The sequence below is a fragment of the Corvus brachyrhynchos genome, unplaced genomic scaffold (genome assembly GCF_000691975.1).
Source record: "Corvus brachyrhynchos isolate BGI_N302 unplaced genomic scaffold, ASM69197v1 scaffold34, whole genome shotgun sequence".
NCBI classification, from domain to species: Eukaryota; Metazoa; Chordata; class Aves; order Passeriformes; family Corvidae; genus Corvus; species Corvus brachyrhynchos.
In genome coordinates this window covers 8,153,857-8,178,357 of record NW_008238126.1, presented here as the reverse complement: position 1 = coordinate 8,178,357, position 24,501 = coordinate 8,153,857, and the positions used below count along the sequence as shown (strand labels likewise).

The window sequence follows — 24,501 nt, the reverse complement described above, 5'->3', positions numbered from 1 at the left end:
AACTAATAAACTAGTACTCAACATCTTACCAATTTCTTCAAAACATAATTTCATGAGTTATATATTTAAAAACTTTAATGAGAAGAGGAATAAACAGCAGGATAACAGTTCAATTTTCCCTTTGAGTTAATGTCAGCTTCGGCATCATTTTCCATTGTATAAATATATATTGCAAGAAGAAAAAAAAAAAAATTTCTAATGACGTCTTTAGACATCTTGTCTAAAATTCATGACTACATTTGTTTCATTTCAAATGCTACTTGAGAGTTTTTCAGCACACTTGGCAGATTAGATATAGCAGCAGGGACAAACTGCAGCCATCCATAGGAGAATATACCTTTATGTGGGTGCTTTGGGGATGGAACATCTATAGCTGCAAGGCAAAAAATGCCATCATAAATTTGGATGGCATTTACAAAGCCCTCTAAAAAGTCTTTGCATATGATTATAGCTGAGGTATGATATTTTTGCAAGTAAAAGACCCAGAATAGATTTATGTTTCAACTATATCTTCCTGAGATGCATATGGATCCTAAATTGCAAGTGATACTAAAGGGAATTTTAGTAACTGAAGAGGATGGAGTCAAATTTTTTGGGTTTTATTTATTTATTTAATTTTCTGAAAAATCATTTGCTCGTTATTTGCATGTCATCAAACCATCATTGGCTACCCAGGCTATATGTAACAATGATGGCTGCTAAACACCCCAGGCATGAGATGGAGATGGGTAAATATGCAGATTTTCTCGACTTGTGACCTCAGTTACTGCATGTGATATTTTCAAATGACTTTCATGATGACAAGACTAAGTTTGGTGCTAATATTGGTTTTGAAGATTTAATCGGTGTACACTGCCACTGAACATGTGTTTTAATTAATAAAAGAGCTGTGGCCAGGATTGAAAATAGCCCAGGTGATTTACCACGGACTGTAAAGCCACCTGATTTCTGCACAATTTGAGGTGAAGAGTTTATAGGTTATTCCAAAGGAAGAAAGAGTTGCAAAGTGAACTCGTGTGCATTGTACCAAGGGATTTATAATTTGGCAGGTCAAGAGTGTACTCATGGAACTGTTATGTTTTGCTATCCAGTGGTTCTTTGTGTTTCCACCCTCTGACTGCCCGGGTGTGACAGTCACGGGACCGAACTCTCTGTAACACCAGAAACAATTTGTAGCTGACCTACAGCTGCTGTGCTCCTTCCTGGGAATGCCCATTTCCAGCTGCACACTGGAATGCCACTGGGCACCTGCCACCAGCAGCTCCCAGGCAGAGAGACTGAAACCACTTCCCCACAGGTGGTATCAGACAGGTGAGATCAGCCTCCCTTCTCTGCATTCCCAGTGGCTACAGGATCCCCTGAGGAAAGGCAGAGCACGGCAGCTTGGCTTTGGCATCATTTCCAGAGGAGCCTGGATGGCCCTGCTGCCTGCAGGTCTGCTCCTGGGAGCTGCCCAGCCCCTCTGTCACCCACTGAACAGGTGAAAACACACCTGACAGAGAGGCAGAGGGCTCCCAGGGGAAATCTCCCTGCAAATTCCACGAAAAGAGGCACGGCAAGGGCAAAGGTGACATGTGAGTGCTCCCTCCAGCGCTGGCACTCTGGCAAAGTGCTTGGCACGAGCTCTGTCCTTACTAGACACCGGAGAATCCACACAAGAGGGGACACCTGGGACATCCCCCCCAACCAACACAAAAAGTCTGTGCACCGAGAACAAGAGCATTGGCATTGTTTGAATAAGCACACCCACCATGAAGTGCTCCGCGGTGTTCGGGGTTTCTTAGATATCCTGATTTTATAAAAGAAAGTAAAAGAAGAAAAAAGAAACAAGGTGAGAGAGAACACTATCATATTTTGTAGCAAGCAGGATACTGTGTGAAATCTTGGCCCAGTGAAGTGATAAAGGGGAAGCTTTCAGTTTGCTTAAGGGAAAAGTTACGAGCAAATAGCGAAATTACCAAAATACCACATTGCAGAAAATGGGTGCATTTAGGTTCAATTAAGCTGTAAAAAGGAAAATGGCACTTTAGCTTACAAAAACCAAGGGACACAGGGAGCTATCAGAAGCAACTTTACAAGATTTGTGTGCGTGAGGATGCTGCTTCACTGGACCAAGAAAGCTACAGTATGGGATAGGATTTTTCTTTTATCAGACACTTTTGCTAGATAGCTTTGTCCAACCTCAGAAACTGCTGCTCTGGCATTATGAAATAATCCTACATAACTTGATCTCATGAGCTTAGGAACACAGAAAAATAGCCATGCCAAATCAGATTACAGGGATCCACCTAGTCCAGAATCCTCTCCCTGACAGTGGGAACTAATGGACGCCTAGAAAAGAGTAAAAGACCAGGGAAAGCATACAGTGATAATTCTCCAAAACACTCTCCCAATGATTTGTGATTCAAGGACTTCCAGGACAAAGTTTATATCATGGTATCGAAGCTGCTCGAATCCAAATGCACAGATTTCCACCCCCCCCTCCTCCCCTTTTTTTTTTTTTGATTTCTACCCCCATGAGATTTCTACCAGTCACACAGAAAAGGTTTCACAGTTTGGTGCTGGCAAGTCCAGCGTTCTTGCCACTAACTCAGAATGAGCTAACAGCTTTCAAGCCCAATGATGTTTTGTGTTTAAGAGCATCCAACACTTTTTCCTACGTAAAAAAAGTGACATGTGTGCTGAGGTGCTCTAAGTGTAAATAATTTGGGAGATTTGATTTTTAAAATCTTTCTTAAAAAAAAAAAAAAAAAAAAAAAAAAAAAAAAGAAAAAAAAAGCAAGAATCTGGCTGTAAATTGATATTAACATTTTTCAGTATATGTGTAAAACACATGTTTCAGAAGAATAGAAGAGAGAAACTGTCACTCACTGGGAAGCTTTAGAGCTATCTGGCTCCCTGGGAAACTGCATGCAACTATTCTGGTGTCCAAGGGTTTGACCAGTGAGTTTCCTCTTCCTGCAAAGAATGAATGCAGAAGTAATAGAAAGTCTGAGGGGGAAGATTTTAGCAAATGGCTAAAGATAATCCTATTCTGCCCACTCCAGCAGGTAGGAAGCAGGTGGTGGTGGTGGAAGAAAAAGGGTGGGAGAGGAGAAACGCCTCTGTGTCCCTCCCAGCAGCTGGCACAGGGAAGGGCAGGAGGCTGCACTCGGAGAGACCCCAAGCCTGGCAGCTCGGCCCAGTGAAATCCCTTTGTGTGTGCAGCGATGCTGACAGGTCACCCCAGTCCCAGCACTGCCACACAATGTCAGCACGTTCTGCTCTGATTCTCCAGGGCCTGCCTGTGGCTCCCTTTCGGGACGGAGCACGGCTCGCCAGCACTCGGGGACTGACACTCAGCGCTCTGGGCTTCACTAACACAGAAATCCCATATTCCCAGACAGGAACACTGGCTTCTTCAGCATCCTGCTTAGTTTACTATCCACTTTTCAGGGGGTTTTTTAGAAAGTTTTAATTTTCTAGTCAAATCGGTGCCTACATGTGAATTTTTTTACTTCATTTATTAAAAGAATTGGTAAAAGCAGGGATCAAAAAAAAAAGGCTTATCCTTACATTTTTGATGGCAAATTGACTTTGTAAGAGTCTACAGGCAGGAGTGATATATCAGGGAGTCCCTATAACTTTACTTAAAGCAAAAATTAGAAAGTGATCGAAAAGTTTTATAGAGGAGAGCAGAAACATAATTTTAAGCCTCTTAAAATTGCCTGAACTGTGAAATCAAGTAATGAACACTAGAAAAGGATCTGTCAGCGGGAATCAAAGCTTAGACTAGTCAGCATTTTCTTCCTAAACCTTATTATGGCAAAGATTTTTCATCTCTGCACTCTGTTCAGCCCAACAAATAAACCGACTTGACCTCCACCTGTTACCCGGTGAAGTTTGCTGTCATCTCTGACTAAACCCTTTTCTTTCCCTTCAAAGCCCTCGGCACCACTGAGAAGGTGGGAAGACACAGCTGTGCACTGACTCAAATTGATACCAGTTCATAACCAGACAGCGTTTCACAGTACAAATTACAAGCAACAGAGGAGAGAGGGGAAAAAAAAAAAAGAAAAAAAAAAAAGGGAGGAAAAAAAAATGTAGTGCCAATGAATTCTGGAAGGGGGCAACATTTTTCATCCATTTAACAATGAGATTTTCATAAAAAGAAGTTCTTTTTCTTTTTCTTTTATTTGTGTGTGATATTATGGACTAGCAGTTGAGGCAAGAAACATTTTGCTTATGCCATAACAATGAACCTGTGCTAACAGCACAGAGGAAGGACTGAAGAACATAATGGAAGCTATCTGTGCTGCTTTTGTATTTCACAAGTTGAATGCATTACACTGGTTCAAAGAGGTTCAGCTCCAACTGCATGTAGGTTTCTAGACTTAGGAACAAGTCGCAGCTATATAATGCAACACTGCTAAATAAAAAGAATTAAATATTATGGAACACAGAACAGCAGGAAATGTGTCATGAGGAAACCCGTGTAGCTGTTGCAGTCATTTCTTCAAACATATCATCGTGGCAAAACCGTGTGAGAAGCTTTCTAATACAAAGACATAGCAGAAAAAAGCCATTTCATATAAAGTTGGACTTCTCTGGGTGATTAATGCTACGTTCAACAAAGGAGACAGTGTCTGTCTAATTACATTAAATGCTTATCTTCTAGGGATTGGCAGGGTGTTTCTGCTCAATGTCACTTTTCATGACAATGTAATGATAGATCCGTTTACTTACCAGTGCCATTAGCAAAAATTGTACTGTTTTCTCAACTGCCCTCATATCATGAAAATATTTGATTAACATACTGCAGCTTATCTAATACTCTAAGCAACATATTCTGCATAGTTTTCTCTCTATTAAAAGAACAAGATTACAGCTTGTAAAATTTTTATTGCACTCACACAGAAATAAATGAATAATGTGTGATAATAGTTCAAGTATCTTACTAGTTCACAGAACAGGTTTATTTGACTTAAAATATTAACTTGTACTTAAAATATTAAGATTTTGGGGGAAACAAGCAAATAAACAACTCTGAGGCACTACTTCCCATCCAGGCTTTAGCCATTACTTCCTTTTCATTTCAGCACATCTTTTGAAGCTTTTAATACCTTAGGGGGGGAAAAAAAAAAAAAAAGCTTTCATTCCTTTGCTGAAAAATAGATATGGCCATCTCCCAAGTCTTTAAAATTCACCACATCGTGAACTGACTCTTCGGAGTCATGCTACTGTGCCAGCATCCAGCAAACAATAACCCTCTGGAAGAATGTACCCAGCCAAGGCAGTTTATATAGTAACAAGATAATTTCATAAACTTATATTGAAGAGCAAGGCTGTGATGTAACATTCTAGCAGTATATATCAGCTACCTGATATTTACTAACAAGGTTAAACTCCTATCTGTTTGTCTCAGCACTCTTCATAATTCACTTTTTAATGGATGGACAGGAAAAGTCAGCAGTGTATGGCACAGATCATTTTTGAAATAGGACAAGACAGCTTATGGCAGTAGCTGCTCCAAAACACCCTTCCTGTTCCCACACAATCACATCAAGCCTAGACTTTGCAACTACAGTGCTTCAAATCTACTCATAAATCCTTTAGGGGTGGGTTTCTATTTCCAAGTAAACCAGCAAATTTGAAAAACAAAGAATCCTGAGGAGAAAGTGTCACTGTCGACTGCTGTCAACTGGTACCACGTAGAGAGCATCAGTTCTCAGCTCGTTGGGATGGTATTCCTGGGCAGGAGAAGGCACATGGGGAGCTGCCTTCCTTCCATGAGGAGTTAGGACATCAACCCCATTTTGTTACAGCTCCTCACGCTGCCGCGAAATGGCAGCAAGGACGCACCAAAAACGACTCGTACGAGGCATAAATCGACACAGCGATGCAGAATTAACCAAAACTGCCTTAAAATCCCTTGCAAGTGACTCTTGCAGCGAGAGGATGACACCACAGCCAACTGCCACATGCGACTCTCCAAATTAATAATGGATTTAGGATATTCATTCCCTGAGCTGCGAGGGTTCGGGGTGTGTCTGCAATTATCGAGATATAAGTCTGACACACATTATCCTTCTATCAATGTCATTTCCCTTAGTAGCCAACAGATTATCAGCAGCTTTGTGATATTCCAGGTGTCAAAGAAGAATTAAAACCACAACAATTGCACAAACAAAGGGACAAAAGATGGGATACGTGTTTCTGAGCCCTGCATATCAATTTAATATGTGCAGCTGACAATGATGCAAATGTCCTCGGGAGAGAGGCAGCAAGATCCGTGCCCAAACATACACACACCACTGTCAGCAAGATGGCAGGGAACAGAAGCAGTAGGATTCCCAGCCCAGGACACATGCCTCAGCAGGCAGAGCAACCCAACGAAACAATCCTCTGGTTGGGGAGAATTTTGGAAGCACCTGATATGGAAAAGGGCCCTAAACAAGCCAGATGGTACTTTTAGCTGGCAGCAGAAAGTAGGAGACAGCCAAAAACATTACAGCATTTCCCCAAGAGGCCAGCAAATCGATTTTTAACCGTTTTTTTTTAAAGTGACGCTATGAATATGAAAAATAATGTTTCGATGCCTTTTTAAATCACTAATTTTATGAATAATATGCTTAAGGAGGACACAACTGGAAGAGAGGAGAAAGCAATGGATTTTGACTTTCCCAGGGTGGCTGTATATTTGACATCAAGTTTCTATTCAGTCGCTACCACTGTTTACTCAGAATTAAGTGCCAGTTTTTGTTCAGGGTTTTCCACATAACATTAAAGAGAAAAATCCAGCAAAAGTGGAGAAATAGCACTGTAAAACCACAATAGCACAACAGTTCACAGGGCATGGGAGAAATGCACTTTGTAAGCCTGCTTTGTCCTCCTAAAACCTTTCCCCCCACCAAATTAATGGGTTTCGGGATGATCATTTTTTAACAGAGGACAAACAATTTCTTTAACACTTTTACAAGGTACCATTTGGCAGGGGATTTGCATAAGAAACACAGCTGTTTGGGAGAATCTTTTAATTTTTAAAACCTCCAAACAGACAGAATTTGCAATTCTGCCTGGATGACAGGGGTGTTTTCAGGGATCAATCTGATGTCAGATGTCGAACCTTCCCTCTGGCAGCCAGAAGCAGCTCCTTGCAAAGCAGGTTTAGGCTACATGCAGCCGAGGGGTTTCCACTCAAGGATGGAGAACAGAGGTGGGTTGTAGGGGCTGAAAGGGCAGAGCGAGGCAGTGGAGTCATGAGCCAAGTGGGACTGAGCACCACCCTCTGACTCAAAGCTGCCCCTCACACGCAGGATTGGCCATGCCCCAAGGAAGAGTCAGGATGATGCTTTACTTCCACTTGCTGTTATTTTGGGTAAAAGTAAAAGCAAGCCCTAAGACAGGGTTAAATCTGGACTACATCCAAAGTGCTTTCTCCTGTTCAGAGCAAGGTAGTGCATTAGTGTGCTGCATCATGGATAATACTCCTGGAGACAAACGTGGGCTGCTGCAATAAAACACTAAATGCGAAGAAAGATAATCCATACATTCATATTTTTCAAATCTCGTTGATTGTAAATCCTTATTTTTTTTAAAATAAAAGTATTTCCCTCCTATAGGTGGAACCTAAGACTTTGCCTCCAACCCTTGCTGATATAAAACAGTCCCATTTTTTTTCCAGAGTGCTGCTCTTGAAGCTGAGGACTGCAGGTACCACCTCACTTGTCCAGCTTTTGGGGGTTCAAAGATCTGCGCGCAAATCCTATTGAGGCAAATGAAGACCATGCACAAAACAGTAAAACAGCCTATAATTTTCCAGCTAATTTTAGCAAGAGGATCTCTAATGTTGCGCTTTTTGGTGTATATAACACTAAAAATAGCAGTAGGCATTGATGTAAGGGAAGAGCAGAAAGGATGATGTCAGTAGGGCTGTGCTGGAGTGATGTGAACAAGCAGAGGTGGAGGAGGTTGTGGATCTCCTGCTCTTCCCTGAGCAAGATGGAACCAGAACAGAGCTGTAGCCATGCTAGATGAAGACACTGCTGAGGTTTAAGTTTCTTTGGAGCTGGAAATTGAAAGAACTTAAACATCATCCCTTCTTTAGGCTCTCTGGGGGGTCACTGCATTCACACCATGAGCTCTGGGGTGGAAGTCACAGAATACCCACTTTGGGCGAACACACAGCCGCTGTCACAGCACACAGATGTTCCTGCAGGTATAAGATGGCTCTGCAGCCACTCAGCCAAATTGTTACCTGAGCTAACAAGCTGCTAGATGGATTTCTGTGCTTCCCTGTGCTCGCTGACTGCTGCGGTCAAAGTGTTGGGGCAGCACTTGAAGGAAAGTAAAGAAAGTAACTGGGGAATGATTTATTCACTGCTTCTGGCAGTGAAAAAGAAAACCACTAAGAAGCATCCAGCAAAATGATCAGGCAACAGACAAAAGAAGTGGTTCTTCCTTATGCAGCACAGAGTAAAACTGGAACTTTCTGCCACGGGATGTTGTGGAGGCCAAAATAAAGCACGGGTTAAAAGCACATCTCTGAAAGGAAAGTTCACTGAAGGCAGCCAAACACAAAGATGTGAACAGAACCTCTGGCTCATGAAACCAAGCTGTTTGCTGCCAAAATCCATGAGGCTGTACTCTGAAAAGCATCACTGGATGCCTCTCCTGCTGTTGTTACCTTTCCTTAAGTGTCCACCACCAGCTCTTGTAAGAGACAGCAACCTGCATAAGGTGAGCCTTTGGTCTAGCTAAGAAGAGCCATTTGCTCCTCTCTGTGGGCAGATGCCAGTTTTTGTAGCTGGAATGTGCTGTACCTGGAAGTTGAGAAGCAGGAAAATTGCAGTAGGCATCCAGCACAAGGAAATTAGGGAGAATTGCTCCTCACCTGGGGCAGAAGCAGGGGCACATCTAAAGTCAGTGTGGCAGAAAGTGTGGGAAAGAGAATGGGAAAAAGAGATAAGATATGGTCTTCTTCCCATACCTGGTCCTGTACCATCTTCTGTAAGTGTCCAAGGCCAGCTTGGAGGGGGCTTGGAGCAAGCTGGGATAGTGGAAGGTGTCCCTGCCCATGGCAGGGGGTGGAACAAGATGAGCTTAGAGGTCCCTTCCAACCCAAACCATTCTATGATTCTTTAAGTCTCCCTGTCTCCTAACACCTTTCCTTGCACCTTTTATCTTTGGGTGAAAATGTTTCCTTTAAAATAAAGCCTGTTTTCTCCTCTAAAGCCAAGATCAAACATGTGCAGGGAGTACAGTAGCTGCACTGTGTGCTAGGCACTGGAGTGATGGTTGTACTGGGAATGTTAATAAACAGTGCCCAGAGCAGAACTTCTGCATAAAAAAAGGGTGTATGTTACATCTCTCCCCCTCTCCCCTGTCTCATGCAATATTTACACAGCTGTGCTTTGTAAAAAGTGTAGGGGGGGGTTTATTATTATTTTTTGGTAATTTATTTACCTAAGATAGCCCAGCATCTGTTTTGGGGTGAGCTTCTTTCACAAAGTTTCACAGTTGCCTTGACTGATGCAAAAGGAGGTCATGCTCCTTACTCAGTGATCTTAAAACCATTTGTTTCAAACACTTAGACATTCTATTTGGCTAATTTCTGTTCTGTTCTGTGTTTTTGGTTTGTCCTCTGCTTGGAAATGTGCATCCCTGGGGGAACCGATCTGGCTAGGTGAGTATTTTAGTTATCTGTTTTATAAAATGCAGAAGTGCACAGGAATTTGCAATAATATGCATCATTTACTGGCTCTCAATATGTACTGTATATGGGCTCTGAAGATTACTAATATTTTCCAGCTGCCTCAGGAAAAAAAAAAAGAAAGAAAGAGTTCAATGGAGTCATTGCAGTGGGTCCTTTCCCATGACTGCCTACACAGGTGATGAAGACTTTCCTGTGTCCTGAAGAATTAATAAGCCTGAACATTTCTATACCAGCAGCATACCACAGGAGATAAAATATTGCTCCTGCTTCCCAAACACATTAGAAAAAGCAAGTCTGCTGATCTCAAGTGCTAAGACAGCACATGAAAGGAATGTAGTCCATTTCCCAACCAAGATCTAATCTATAGGAGAGTTTATAGATCCAAGTAAACATCCTGAATTGGTCCCAGAAGCAAATAAGAAGACTAGTTCAATTTCTGGAAGACAGTTACACTACTTTTAATGTGTTTAATGCCATTTTGCAACTGAACAGCCCCATGCTGCACTATCAGATGATCTTCAAGGATCTCTGGGTCAGAGGAGACCTGTCTGGAGCTCACAAAGATACAGGTTTGACAGACCCCAGATCAGCAAGAAATGCACAGGCACAGTCAGAGGACCAGAGGAGCTTCTGTCTTTCAGAGCTCACCTGTGGAAAGAAAGTGTCTGCTTTTGTCTCCGTGCCAAGGAAGGTGGTAGCTTTCACTTGGTGTCAAAAGTGAAGCCCAAGCCACGTCACTGTCCTTGCTCTAAGCTACATTTTGTGGGCTGTTGTGGACAGAGGTTGAGGACTGCCCAGCCCTGGAAGTGCCCAAGGCCAGGCTGGATGGGGCTCTGAGCAGCCTGGGATGGTGGAAGGTGTCTGGATGGGACTGGATGGGTTTTAGGGTCCCTTCCAAGCCAAACCATGCAGTGATTCTTTGATTCTCTGATCAACAACAGGTGGCAACAAAATGTTGCTTGGCCACCAACAACATCTGAGGAAGGTCAGGCCCATGGATGACCAATACAGCACGGCCATCCCAGGAATCCTGCTCTCATTGGGAAGCCTTTGTCAGGGAATAGTTTTGCATGCACAGAACCCTTCCTATACGTCAAAAAAAATGATGCAGGTGATGTGAATTGTGTGTGGTGACAGGAATACCTCAGGTGACCTCCTGCTCGTGACACTGCACAGAAGATCTGCTTTCCTCTAGGTCACTGAGGTCAGTGAAAGCAGCACGTAGGGGTGCTGTTAGCACCAGGCCAGTTGAAAACAACTTTGGTTTGATAGCTACAGGAAAATTCTTTCTGCATTTTCAACTCAGAACTCCTACAGCTCCAGCTCCATTTTAAAATTATGCATTTCCTGACATCTGGAATTAGATGCAAGAAGCAAAGCCACAACACTGACCAACTGCCCGACTTCTCCAGGCCCATGCTGAAGGGATGTTTTCCTCAGGGGATTACAGCAAAGCTGAGGCATGTGCTTCAACACTTGCATGGGATTACTAATTTTATTAAAAATGGAAAGTACAGTTTAGGCTGAACCCCAAGGCCAAGTCTGTTGTGTTGTCCAGTGTCTGGAAAAAAAATAAAAGGAGCCTTGGAGGGATGTGAAAACATCTAGAACTTTCCAATCTGAACTGACTTTTCGGTGAGCAGTTCTCCCCCCTCCTCCCACTTCCTTCCATGATTTGGAGGCAGCACTGCCAGCAGCATGGCATGTTGTCACAGGTCTCATGCTACTACGTGAATTGCCAAAGACAAGCTGAGCTATTGATCCAGTGGTAATTTGCTGTCAAAATGACTCTGTCTGCAATGGCAAATGAGCAATGTTAATCACTTGACTTGACGAATGCCACTGCAAAAGACTGACAATGCTCAAAGCACCACCATAGACCTGCTGCATTTTTCCTGGCTCCATTAAGTTCCTGGTCTTCACTGGCCTTGACCAATTAGAGTTTAACTTACCCATTAAGGTGCAGTTCTGGGAAAGTTCTGTTTAAAATAAACAACAACTTATATTGGTGAGTAACTCATCAGCTATGCAGCAGCCTGATTCTGATTGCCTGGCAGAGAAACACACACATTTTGTGCAGTATCTGATAAAAGATCTATAATGTGCTAACACAAACCTATCATGTAGCACCTGTGACTAACAGATTGTGATATCAAAGTCTTGATGCCTAAGTGCTCCTGTAAATGCATTAAACTTTTAGCGGCAGGAACTGTAGACTGCCAGTGACAAGGAGCTGATATGGTATTTCAGTAAAAGTTGATAAGTGTTATTGCTCTTAGAAGAAAAGAAAAATCTTATGTTCTTGAAAACCACTGGGCAGCTTGTGTTTTGATGGGATACTGTAATGCAGAGAGCAGGGATTCGGCAACACATGGACTCTATGAAAAAAAAGACATTTAAGAAAAGCTCTGTATCCTACAGCTGCTGGAGTTCCTTGAAGTGTGTTCCCATCATACATTTCACTTCAAGCATCTACCTGTTCACTTGGAGTCAGCTTTTTAGGCGGCTGCATGCACGTGGGGCCTTGTTTAATTCTGTGTTAAAGAACAAAATTCCTCCTGAACATGAGGAACAACTTCTTTCCTGAGCGGGTTGCCCAGAGAGGGTGTGGAGTCTCCCTCACTGGAGATATTCAAGACTGTGCCATGTGCTCTGGGATGACCCTGCTTGAGCAGGGAGGTGGGACCAGATGACCCCTCGGTGGTCCCTTCCAACCTGAACCATTCTGTGTGAAATGTTCCCACTGTCTTAAGATATTAAGTTCAACGGAGGAAAAAATGGCACTGGTGCCTGCTGGGAGATGTGCTGAGGTGTGTAATGAAGCTGCTGCACGAGGCAGGTACAGGCAGAACAGCTCTGGGACTCCCTGACCTCACACGCCGAGAACCGGCGGCAATTCAATGTCACATCTGGGAAATGCTGAGTAAATACAATTGGCAGGGATCCTGGATCTGGACCTCCTCCGGTCTAGGGAAAAGTGATGTTACCTAGGCTTTGTCTTTCTTCTGGAGGCCTATGAGTATCCAAATAGTTCAGGTCAGGGAAATCAATAAAGATCATGAAATTCCTGTGTCTAGTTATGATCCAGTGAAAACTGCCCACTCCAGCAAGCCACTGAAAGGTAGTGCCAGAGAATTACTTGACATTGACTGCTCCAGGTCTGAAGTTGAATGTTTTCCCAGTGAAAAGGGATTATTTTTCTATTCCTTATTTTGTATAATACATGGCTCTCTTGCTTTTCATCATATTTTCTGCAGGCAGTCCCTTGAATCATTGGCAGTAACGCAGCACAATCATTGAAAACTTTTCTGGGCTCTGAGTTAGTGCACGACATCAAGGCCTTTGATGAGCCCACAGACCTTTTGTCTGAGGACAGATCAGACACACTCTTCATCGCTGATGCTGGGACACACCACACATATTTTATCTTCCAGGCAGTGCCAGGCAACAACTGTGCTTAGGGCATAAAGAACACAATCCAGGATCTCCCTTATACCACTTTCTCTCGAATTTCCAAGATATAATTTCAAACAGAAATTGAAAACATACTCTTGTGGTCATCTGAACTATGCCTGAATGAGCTTTTCTGATGCATATGGCATAAATAAAAGTTCCTCAGTAAATATGGAGAAGTTTTCTTGCATGCTGAGGAGAAAGCCCATGCCAGATTTAAGAAAAGCATTATTGAAACAAGAGTTTGGTTGCATGCATGTGGTTGTTCCATAACCAGCCATGGGGAGAGGCACGGCACCATTAAGTTAGGGGTCACTGCCACTGCAAGGGAAATACTCCAAAATAAGATCTCAGCTCCTCAGTTGCATAGAAATTCCTCAGAAACTGTTTTCAGACGGTCCCATAGATGGTGGCATGGGAACAAGCAGCAGTAGCCCAGGTGGTTTAAAGAGCAATCAAGAGGCCAGCTTTAATGACATCGTTATCACCACAGACGAGTCCAGAGGTCTAACGGGGAGCTCTCGAGCTTTCTGCAGGTTCATATAAAACTATCAACATCCTAAGCCCCTGGAACTGTGGATATGTCTGTGAGCCATGCAGTGCAAGTAGTATTACTAATTCCTTAAGGTTTCTGCACTGAAAGTCTCATTTGGTTCCTGGTTTTCAAGGTGAAGGCACACAAAGGCCCAGCAGGGCGGGACAGGAATGGAATATCCAGGGTGGAACTGGGACAAGGGGATGACCAAGACATGAGCAGCCCCACCAGTCTTTCAGTGGAAGAAGGACCACAGAGCTCCAGCCATTTTGCAAACCAAGTTGGTCAAGACCACAACCAGAGCAGAGCTGTTTGTGCCCTCAGATACCTCAAGAAGTGCAAGGAGTACAAACATGTACCTTTCCTGGGATTACTGTCCTCTAAGGACTAAACTACCATGTGGAAATACAAGTAGAAGATCTAAGAATACAGGTAGAAGATATAAGTAAAGAAACAAGTGGAAGATCTAAGAAAAGAAACCAATAAGATACTCTGAATTTGCATCTTAAACATTTCTTTCCGTGCCACGCTGTAGAAACACAATGGAGGCAGACTTGGCAAATTCCATCCACATGCTTCACAAAATGACTGATGGAGCACAATGCGAACATTACTCCTGGACTGGATCAAGAGAATGCATTAAAAAAATGCGTAAGTGGAATACAGATATACATTAACTCAATCTTTGCTTATTATGGAATTAAAAAACGTATACCTGTAATTATGGCTTACCCCCATTACAAGCAGAGCTGCCACAGAACTGAACACGGGCCAGCTTTGTGCAGGAGTTCAAAGCCAGTGTGATGCTGCCTTATTTTCTTACTAACATCATCTTTATCCTCTCTTGCCCCTCTTCTCAGTTAACAAGAGTTATGTACTGAAAGTGCTGAGATAAAGTAATGGTAAGGAGGATACCGCAAAAGGTATTTGAAAAGCAGAAGTAATTTACTACATGTCTGCTTTGTTTTACTTCCTAAGCCTTCCTGTTGTGAAAGGAAATTCATCTTTTCTGGCAGACTCCAGCCTTTTTAGGTCGGAGAGCTCCCCAGGAGCTTTCGAGTGCAGGTAAATGGATGTGAGCCTCAAAGAGTACAGTACAAGGAACATGGGATTAATGCTGGGGTTTGCTTTGGCTGTCACGTCTGACGTACAAGGAGAGTGCTGCACCCTCGGTCGCAGGAAGTATCTGGGTCTAAAGAACACAAGGCTGAGTCCTTTGCTCATCACTACAACTCTGATATGCCACAAATGGGAAGGTCGTGCTGCTGAGGGGTGAAGCACCGAGGGTCTACACCCAGGTGGGTGAAGCACGGAGGATCTACACCCAGCAAAGTCTCCACATGAGACAGACATCAGGGTGCCTCAGCAGAGCGAGTAAAAGCTCAGAGGAAGGGCTGTGGATGGACAATAGGTGCAGCCTGTATCCTGCACACAGCGGGGACCCCGGGAGTAGGCACGGGGGAAGCATCCACTGCCTAATCTAAATAGCACACAGAGTGGTTTTGTCCTCTTCTGTTCTCCTGCCAGTTTGCACATATGTTCTGAGCATACAGCCTGCCCTCCAAAGACCACTTACAGGGGCAATCACAGGGAAGCAAAGCAGGAAGAAAGTATCCAAAAAGGGAATTTGTTCAAGAGAAAAAAATGGAGACAGATGTAGAGCGACTAGTCACGGCTGGCGGTAAATAACCCTCTGCCTGGAGTGCTCTCTTTCTCTAAGAGGAGCTCACATATTCCATTTCATATTTCCTTTCTAGGAAGTCAAATCTTTGTTTTCCTGGCATTTGTTCTTTTTCCCTCCTGTATGGTCTAAAGCTGTCTTCTCATTTTCCCTTTCTCTTGTACCTTTTGCTCTCTTTGAAGCGCATTTCTCCCATCTCCCTCTCACACAGACCTGATTTCCCTGCACTGTCCCAGGCCACACCTTTCACTACCATCCTCTCCCAGTGCTTGTGCCATGAGCACACGTGTGCTTCACACCTGCTCCAGGGTTTGAGTCTCCCCTCTTTCTCATGTGCACACCTCAAAATTAAGCAGATGCAACACACAGAGATGGAATACTCATCCTCTCACTCCCATAAACCTGTCAAGGCATATAGGCCAAGAAGCTATCTCTGCATAAATCTAAATCTCCTGTGAGGAAGCAATCTACTCAAAGGCAATAAAGGCAAAGGATGTATTATTATCTTTGGTGTGGATCCTACTGGGCTGGGAGGTTGGCTGCTGGCTCCTCTCTGAACTTTCCTTCCCAGCCAGAGCAGCCATCCCACAGACAAGTCTAAGCTTCCTTTCCTTGGTCTGATTTCCTCCTCCCGTTGTTTGGCCAGTAACCCAAAGGACAGGGTTTAATTATGGAGTTTGGAAACCTGGCTTGCACTACTCTGCCAGCACAGGATATAACTTCAGCCTGTCTTCTGAAACAGCATCATTCTGCACTGCTGATACCTGTGTTATCCCACACAGCACAAAATGAGCTGCAGGGAAGAAATGCCAAGTCAAACAAAAAGATGGGTTTAGTCTTTAAACTTTTACTGCAAACTTCACTGAGAAGAAAACAAAACACTGAAGCTCAGAGATTATTGTGTGCTAAAAACTGTGCCACCATTTTGATTGTAGATTAAATAAGCGGCAAGGCCTTTCTCTGGAAATAAAGACATCAGAAAGGATGGATCTGAAACTGGTCCAGGCTCCAAAGCTCCCTCTCAGAGAGGAATGCTGTGAAAAGCCCACAGCTAAAATGGGATGTTAACATCACTTGTACAGCTTTCAGGTGACCAACTTATTTTCTAGGCAGATGCCCCACTCAAACATTTTACACTTCTGGAGGCGAAACCCCCATGTCAAACACAAAAGGGCACATGTTAGTTTGAGACCCAGGTGTGGTGTCTGTGCACAGATCACAGCAGGACGTGTCCCTCGGGGGAGCACCTCGTGCCAGTGACACACCACTGCTGCCCTGGCAGGGAAGGACATTCAGCACTGTTTTGTCCTTCACCACTGATGAGCTGTGGCTCTTCAGGTAATCCCTCTGTCAGCCGTGCTCTTGCAGTGACCCTGTTTTACGGAGAAGCTGAGGCAATGAATTCAGAGGACAGGCTGCTGGAAAGCCATGGCAGAAGCACTGGGGTGGGGCTGCGTGGATATAGCACAAGGATGGCTTGGAAGTGCATCCCACGTGGGCAGGACAAAGCTCTTTTTCTTCACAGCTGTGACAGTGATAGATGGCTTGGTGAATCTGAGCTATATCTAGTTGGTACCTGGCTACAGTCCCTGATGCTGCAAGGTGATTTTCTGCCATTTTACAGGCAAGACTAAGCAGAATCTGGGATTTTTCTATGCTAAATGAGGAAGGTCATGAGGAAGGAAGAACCTTCTCTTGTCTGACTTGTTCTTGCCTTTCTGAGCACCTCAGGAAGTTTGACATAGGCAGCTGTGCTTCCTCATGATGTGCACCCAGTGGTGCCAAGAGCAGCAGAGGTTCTTTAGAGGTGTAGGGCTTTGGGTACTTCCCTTGCCCAGCTCAGCAGCTCAGTGCCACCATCAAGCCAGGACTTGGATGAGCCAGAGGTAATGACCACATGTGGGGAAAACCACCAGAAGTGACAGCAGAATTAATAGCCAACCTCTGGCTGCTGCACAAATGGAGAACATTTGTCATCAACGAGTACCCCAAACTTTGGGGGGAGCTGTCCCCCAGCCTGACAGGGATGCAGAAGCAGTGACCCCATCAGTTTTTAGCCATCTGTGTCTGCAGAGCAGGTTGTGATCTCTCCCTTCCAGTGGGCACTGAGCTTTTGTCCGCGTTTTTGCCGCTCCGTGAGCAGAGGTTTAGTACAAGGTGAAGCTCTGCCTTACATCATCTGGAGCCTGGAGCTGATGGAGAGAACAGCCCCTGGTGCCTGTGGAGCAGGACTCCTCAGTGCAAACACCAGAGCCCTGGGGACGGCGGTGGCAAGGCAGTCACAGGGAGCCTGGCACTTGTCTGCCTGCAGGTCCACCCGCTCCTCCTGCCAAAGTGCCACATCTGCAGTCAATAAGGGCCCACAAGCTGGCTCCTCCTCATTAGAGGAAAGAGGGCAGCTGGCAGGGGATCCTCCAAGGGCTCCCAGGCACAGGAATCAGTCTCCTCCCAGTCTGGAATAGCCCAAATTTGGTGACTTTCTGGGCATGCTGTAAAGGACAGCTGTTTGACAGGGTCTCCAGAGAAAGCTGTGGGTATGTTTCCTACATGATGAAGGATATAGGTGGCTGGCCAAGTGCCCACAGAACTGATTTTAATGCTGTGCAGGTCGAATTTACTTTTCTGTGCTGTACAGTTCATTATACACAGTGCCCTGGACAAGCATGTGTTTTTTTCCAAACAAACGAAAACCATACTATTTTAAATCCAGACAAACAAGAAAGACCAAAAATACGTATTGCAAAAGATGCTTCACACTTTTAGAGGACCTTCTCAAACCCTGGGAGGCACTGCTTGCCTTCTTCTAACAAATAAGAGTTCTGTTATTTTTACTGGCAATAAATACTCAATTATTTAGCTGTAAGCAACACTGAGACATTAACTTCACCTATGCACGTAGCACTGACCCAGAAAAATATTTCCAATAGTATTAAGCACCCAGATGATCTCAGGATAAGTGATCAATGGACAGTTAAGTATGTAACATAACATAACCCAAAAAAAATGATCAACAGGAAAGATCACACAAAAAATTAACTGAGAAGAGGCCAAAGAGCTGCTTCCTCAATGTTCTGAAGTGTAACACCCAGTGATATCTATTTTGATATGAAGCCTCCAATCACACTTGACAGCATTACAGATTAATAAAACAACTCCTTCTGTAAGTCTCTTAAAAGTCATTACTAAGTTATCTCAAGTGTTGTATAATGCTTGAAAAGTCCTTCTACCTTATATAAGTTTAGGGATATTTATTTAAGCAGCATAACTGATGGAGCACAGCCCAGACAGGTACTGCTTTTTGCTAGAAAAAGCTATCCCAGAACTGAATCTGGACATTTTGACAGAAAAAGACCGCCTATCTTCTGCTGCATTATTTAAATACTTCAGATATTTGGCCAAAACACAGAAGTGACACACTACAGAAACATTCACAGCTGCAGGAGCAATAAAACCACTACCATATTTTCATAGACCGTTTCTCGGAAGTGACGAGATGTCTAGGACTGGTCACCTCTCTAACACAGAAATTCTGATAACAAAACAGAGCAAGTGGAGATGATGTTCTGGGGCTCTGGGAGCCGGGGCTTACCTGGCTCCACTTCATGCCATCCGCTGGCCTGGCTGCCGCTGCCCGGAGAGCGCCCTTGGCTTGTGTAGAACGGCTCCTCACCAGGGCTGTCCATCTCATCCTCCACAGACTTGAGACGTTTTGTGGAGCTGAGAATGCAAAAAACACGTCATGAAGGCATAGCAAAGAAACCAAGGTGCTGCTGTTGGGGCATGCTTGAGAATAACTGGGCTAGGGAAGGTAGAACAGATTTAGGGCACTTTGGTGAGCTACAGAACAACCTTTCACAAGCCAAACCCCTAAGTACACATCCTTAACCAGACCAGAAGTTAGTCTGACGTTCAGGCTTTCACAGATCCAAAAGCAGGACGTTTTTCAAAGCACGCAGAGGTCAATAAAAAGGCAAGAATTTAATTTGCACTGCGTGATTCTCGCAGTTTGAATGAATACGGTTATGACACATGAGACTTATTTTCACCGCCAGATTTTTTCATGGCTAATTCTGAAAGCCAATTGTTTATCAGTTCAAACTTTTATTTTCAATCTTTTCAATTAGCCCAGACCTCAGTCCCATAAGAAGAAACATAGGCAAGGGAATGATGGAAGAATCCATTCCTGGTTCAAATGTTCACGTTATCCTACAACAAGAAGCATTTGACTCTGCAGCTGTGCCAGCAAGCACAGAAAGCCCCCAATGGGTATCTCTGGCCAGTGTCAGCATTAAAGAATCCCCCTGTGATAGATCACACCTCCCTCACCAGAGGCTCAGGACACAGAAGAGCCCTTTCAGTGGTCTCTGGTGGCCACTGGCTCCAGCAGTTCTGCAGGGAGAGGATCCCAGAGCCAAAGACACTCAGCTTGGCTCTGTTTTCCATAATGAGTTGTCCGCTCCCCGCCTCCCCCCCCCCCCCCCCCAAAATCTGTATTCTATTAAGACTTGAGGCATTCAAGAACAGGCTCCTCTGTGTAGGGGGAACACATTTAACAGACATAAAATCTTCCACTGCAATTCCTATTGGTTTAGAGCTTGCAGCCTCCCGACCCGAAGCTCTGCACAGGTAGGAGCTGGCGGGTGTGCAAAACCAGCTGGTGAGAAACAGGAAGAATAAGTCTTATGGTATGTGTGGAATGCAGGTTTGGCCATTCCTTAATTCAGAGAATTGTTATGTGTCAATAGGGGAAATTGTGTGCATACAATATAATTACCGCCTGATAATTCTGCTGAGTCTGTGTATTTAAAGAATTTTTTTTTTTTCTGACTGGGAACAGCCTAATGAGAGGAAAACAAACATATTACCAAGTTATTAACTACCCATGCTGTTTATAATTAGCTCCTTATCAGTGGTAGCTATTTGCAGAAGAATAGAAGAGCAACTACTGAGCTCTTAAGTAACATTAATAACCTCACATTTGCTTCTGGAGTCACCAGTAAATTCTACCTGAGAATGGTGCTAATGATGAGTGCTGTAGGCTACACAGTTTATAGGCAAGAAAGAAACAGCACAAAGTTTTAAACTGATGTGTAATGGGAATTGTAGTCACCGAGCTTCATAATGTGCACACTAAGTGCAAGACAGAATGTTCTTCCAATCACTGCAAACTGTAAGAAGTTACTGCTAAGAGCCTCTCGTTAAAGATTATTATTTTTTAAATAAAAACAACAGCTTTATTCAAACTACAGAGATTTTTCACACGTGCACTTGCTCACTGTAAAGCTGGTGGCACTGCAGGCTGAGATAAAAATGTAAAAGAGCTTTGGGCTGGAGTTAGACTTTCTTGTCATGTCTTTGAAATAAGTGATCTATTTTGGCTGTGGGGGAAAAAAAAATCAATCTGGTTCCTTAATAGTGTTCAAGACTACTCAAGTGACTGAGCTTGTTTATAAATCTAATCTCACGGATGATTAAAGTCAAAGGTAAAAAATAAAAAATATCCTTGTTTGATAGTTGGCATCTAAGCTGAAATCAAAATCAGATGGGGCAGTCATCTGCATTAGTAATTCAGTTTACCAAAGGCTGAGTCACAAACTTCTAAATGCTTTGTGAAAACTAAATGCTTTATAGACCAAGGTCCTAAAACAGTGTTAGTCTCACAGGTAACTCTTTTTACAATAAAGAGTATATGCAAGTCTATCTTAAGACTTTCCTCTCATCTCATTATGCTCCAAATTCTCTTCTGCCACAAGGTGAAACTCAACAATTCCAGTGGAACTTCTCCTGATACACCCAGATACAACCAGGAGCTGCACGAGTCCATGCAGCAGTTTTCCTTTGGGGCTTGTACACACTGGAAGAACTTTACTGCAATCCAGCTGAACATTCAGCTCTGTGAATCTTAAACAGCTCCACATCGTGAGGCCCCCAAACAGCTTGTCAGAGAATTTAATGGTTACTTTCCCAGATGAGTAATGATGCTGGCCTGGGTTTCCAAGGAACCTGGTAGTAGGCAGAGATTAAATTACCTGGTAGAGGATGTGCTAGGTAAAGACCTCCTCATCGCTCCTGGGCTCATGCTGTAGTATGAAGAACTTTCCAAATCTGAGAGGGAGAAATTAGGGCCTGTTCCTGCAGCTATTGGTGCTGGGGAAACAAAAGAGATTGCAGTCAGTAAGTCATGTGAATATGGCATGAATTGCACTTCAAAATCACTTTCTTCTTCCTCCTGAGTGTGTTTAGTTTCACAATGGGAACAGGTGGGATGTGGAAATTAGGAAATGCTAATGGTTCCTGGCATTGCAATCAAGAAGATGGAAATTTTATCAAGAATACAATGTTCCATGACATAGACTGTCTCTTACGTTCCTCCAAAGATATTATCATTATTTTTTAAAATTAAACAACTATGGCATGACTTTCTCTAAGTGCTGCTTTTCTATTAATGACTTTCTAACATTTAATGAAACTTGTTGCTTTTAGGACCACGTTGTCTCTATTGGCATGGTTACAGATAGGCTGCATCATCCCTGTAGAGTGCTTGGCAGGATCTATAAGCAGCATAGGCAGGGAAATACACACCTCAGGACCTCTGGGGTACATGTGATGCACAGCCACAAGCGCAGAGGTTAAAAAAGCAGGTGAGAAACTTGAGCTCTTTTCTGCCTAAGAGCATCCGAGCTTTTCCTCTGCTCTTCTCCAGCTGAATCAGAGCTAGAGACATATGACTCCCCAAAAGTTTTACCCAGCAGTGGGCTTCCACTCTTCACCCCATCACCTTATCCAGTACTGTAATTTTTATTGCAAGGGATATGAATCCCTGCAATTTCCCTGTCCTGGAGCATTGGTTTTGGAAAACCTCATGGATTTCTACACACCCTGGAATTTGCAGGCACAAGCCATGAACTCCATGGGCTGTGTTCTTCTGGGAACAGACAAGGAACAGAGCAGCTTAACGTTGAAGTCAGCAGAGAATGGATTTTGTGCCGAAGTGCCACTAATACAGCAAATGGTACCATGTCCACTGTGGCTGTTCCAGTGCTATTTACAGGACAATACAACTTCGGGGGCTGACAATTACAGATCACGATTTTCTCTCACATTTCAGAGCCATCTGAAAAAGGACGTCCTGCACAATAAAATGCACCAGCTTGGCCTGGGCTGTATTGTCTGAGAACCCTGATTCACAGCCACAAAGGCGAAGCAGTCTCAGTGCCACACAGGGATGCCGAGCCAAGTTTAATCTTTGGTCTGAGAATCTGGCCCATTTTCAAACATGAAAAAATCTTTCAGTCCAACGGGGAAGGAGTGAGGAAATGAAGACAGGATAGCTCCTATCACCCAGCTAACATGTCTGGGCTGGGAGTGCTGCCACTGACTGTAACGGGGCCAGTATTTCACCCCAAGTCTTAAGGAGCTCACAATGTCAGATTTGACAGAGGAATAATGTAGCTTTGCAGCTGCCTCATCATCCCCACAAGACAATTAGTTGTTGTTTGGCAAGGATCTTTTAAGAACGTCATTGAGACAGAAAGGGAACAGCCTGGACAGCCACGGACTTTTAAAAGCCGGGGACGGAAAATGCACAACGCCATTAAAACTTGAGAAAATCTGGAATGATCATTAAAAGGAATTAAGTTGGGAAGTAATTTATGACAAGAACACTCAAATCCTTTGTTATCTTCTCTTAACTATCATATGCTTCCTGCACACTGGGTATATGAGAGGCTGTGTTAACTGAGGGAAAGAAAAATTAAGCCCAGTAAAATTAACTCGTTTTATCAATTTGTGCTTTCTGCAACAGCTTCCTGACAGCAGCTACAAGAGGCTGTAAAACTGATGAATTTGCATGGAAAAAGAAACCGGTGTAAGTAATTTGTGTAAAAGGTAACAGGGACATGGACTGCTATAATTCAGACACCCTGCAGATAGCAGACTGATGCAGTGTGTGCAGTTATGGGTTAGAAAAATGACCACACTGCAGTCAGTCTGACTTGAATGGAAATCAATCATAAAGGTACTCTCTGCAGCATCTACTCCACAGTTTTCAGCAACTTCCTTGCCAAACAGATTTGTGCTCTGCAAACCCTTTCCTGAGCAATTCCACTGCACCCTCTGCCTCCCAAAGCCCAACTTAGAGTTTAAAGCACGCAGTTTCCCAAACAGGAACGTAAAAAGGCAAGCACTAAATTAAAACACTGTTTCTTTCTGAGGCACAATGAATTTCGTGGACATTGCCAGATTTATGAAACAATTTTATTCCAAGGAGATAAGGAAGAAAAACTGGTATATGGGCAACGCTTCCCTTCTTTCTTTCCCGTGCTGTGTTTATTGCCCTTTCCCCAAATCCTGGATATTTCTTGAGTTGGCCCTATAGGAAAATGGAATGTGTGTCCACAGCAGGGGTAGGGTAGGAACAAGGTATTGCTAATGCTGTGTAAACTCAGTGCAAAGCAGAGAGGGCTGATCCCTCAGGGGTTGCTGCCTGGGTAGCAAATAAGAAGGATGCTGTGCTGGTCACCAGCCAAACCACCTCACCACACTCAAATGCCAGTTTGAAACCAGAGGGTTAAAGAACAAAACTCACCTTTAACAGACACCAGCAGAGGTTAAAGTGCCTGGCTGGGCTGTGGGGGCCAGTACCTGAACCCTGTGGCAGTCCTTGCACAGGAGCCACCACCCTGACAACCACCAGCTCAAGGTCTCTGGCCCCAGAAGTGCTGTGGCAAAGGTTGCACAGGGCTGAGCTGTTCCAAAATCCCTTCTCCTGCCTTCCTGACAGTGCCTGTCTTCCACCAAAGCCCATTTGTACCTCTGCTTGCAGTTATTGCATTTACTGCCATAAATCACAACAACGTGCTGGAGTTGTGGCTGCCTCATCCCTGGAAGTGTCCAAGGCCAGGCTGGATGGGGGTCTGAGCAACCTAGGATAGTGGAAGGTGTCCCTGCTGGAATGAGATGGGCTTCAAGGTCCCATCCAACCCAAACCAATCTGTGATTCTATGATTCCCAGCAAAGGCAGCATCTCTGCAGCGTAAGCAAAGGGATCAAAGGGGTGCAAACTGTGGGAAAACTCTGTCTAAACTAAAAACCTCTGTCTAAACTAAAAAACTCTGTCTAAAGTAAACCTCCTGATTG

At 43.9% G+C, this 24,501-nt stretch overlaps 1 protein-coding gene across 1 annotated transcript in view; it reads right to left on the bottom strand.

Annotated features, from left to right (window-relative positions):
• The window catches only part of NFIA (nuclear factor I A), a 322,110-nt gene that overhangs the window by 30,641 nt on the left and 266,968 nt on the right, over positions 1 to 24,501 (bottom strand). The window contains exons 5-8 of the mRNA XM_017733521.1: positions 21,393 to 21,510; positions 18,953 to 19,080; positions 2,872 to 2,958; positions 1,752 to 1,789 (exon numbers count right to left, since the gene is read on the bottom strand). Coding sequence (XP_017589010.1) covers positions 1,752 to 1,789; positions 2,872 to 2,958; positions 18,953 to 19,080; positions 21,393 to 21,510 — 371 coding nt within the window. The remainder of the gene's footprint in view (positions 1 to 1,751; positions 1,790 to 2,871; positions 2,959 to 18,952; positions 19,081 to 21,392; positions 21,511 to 24,501) is intronic.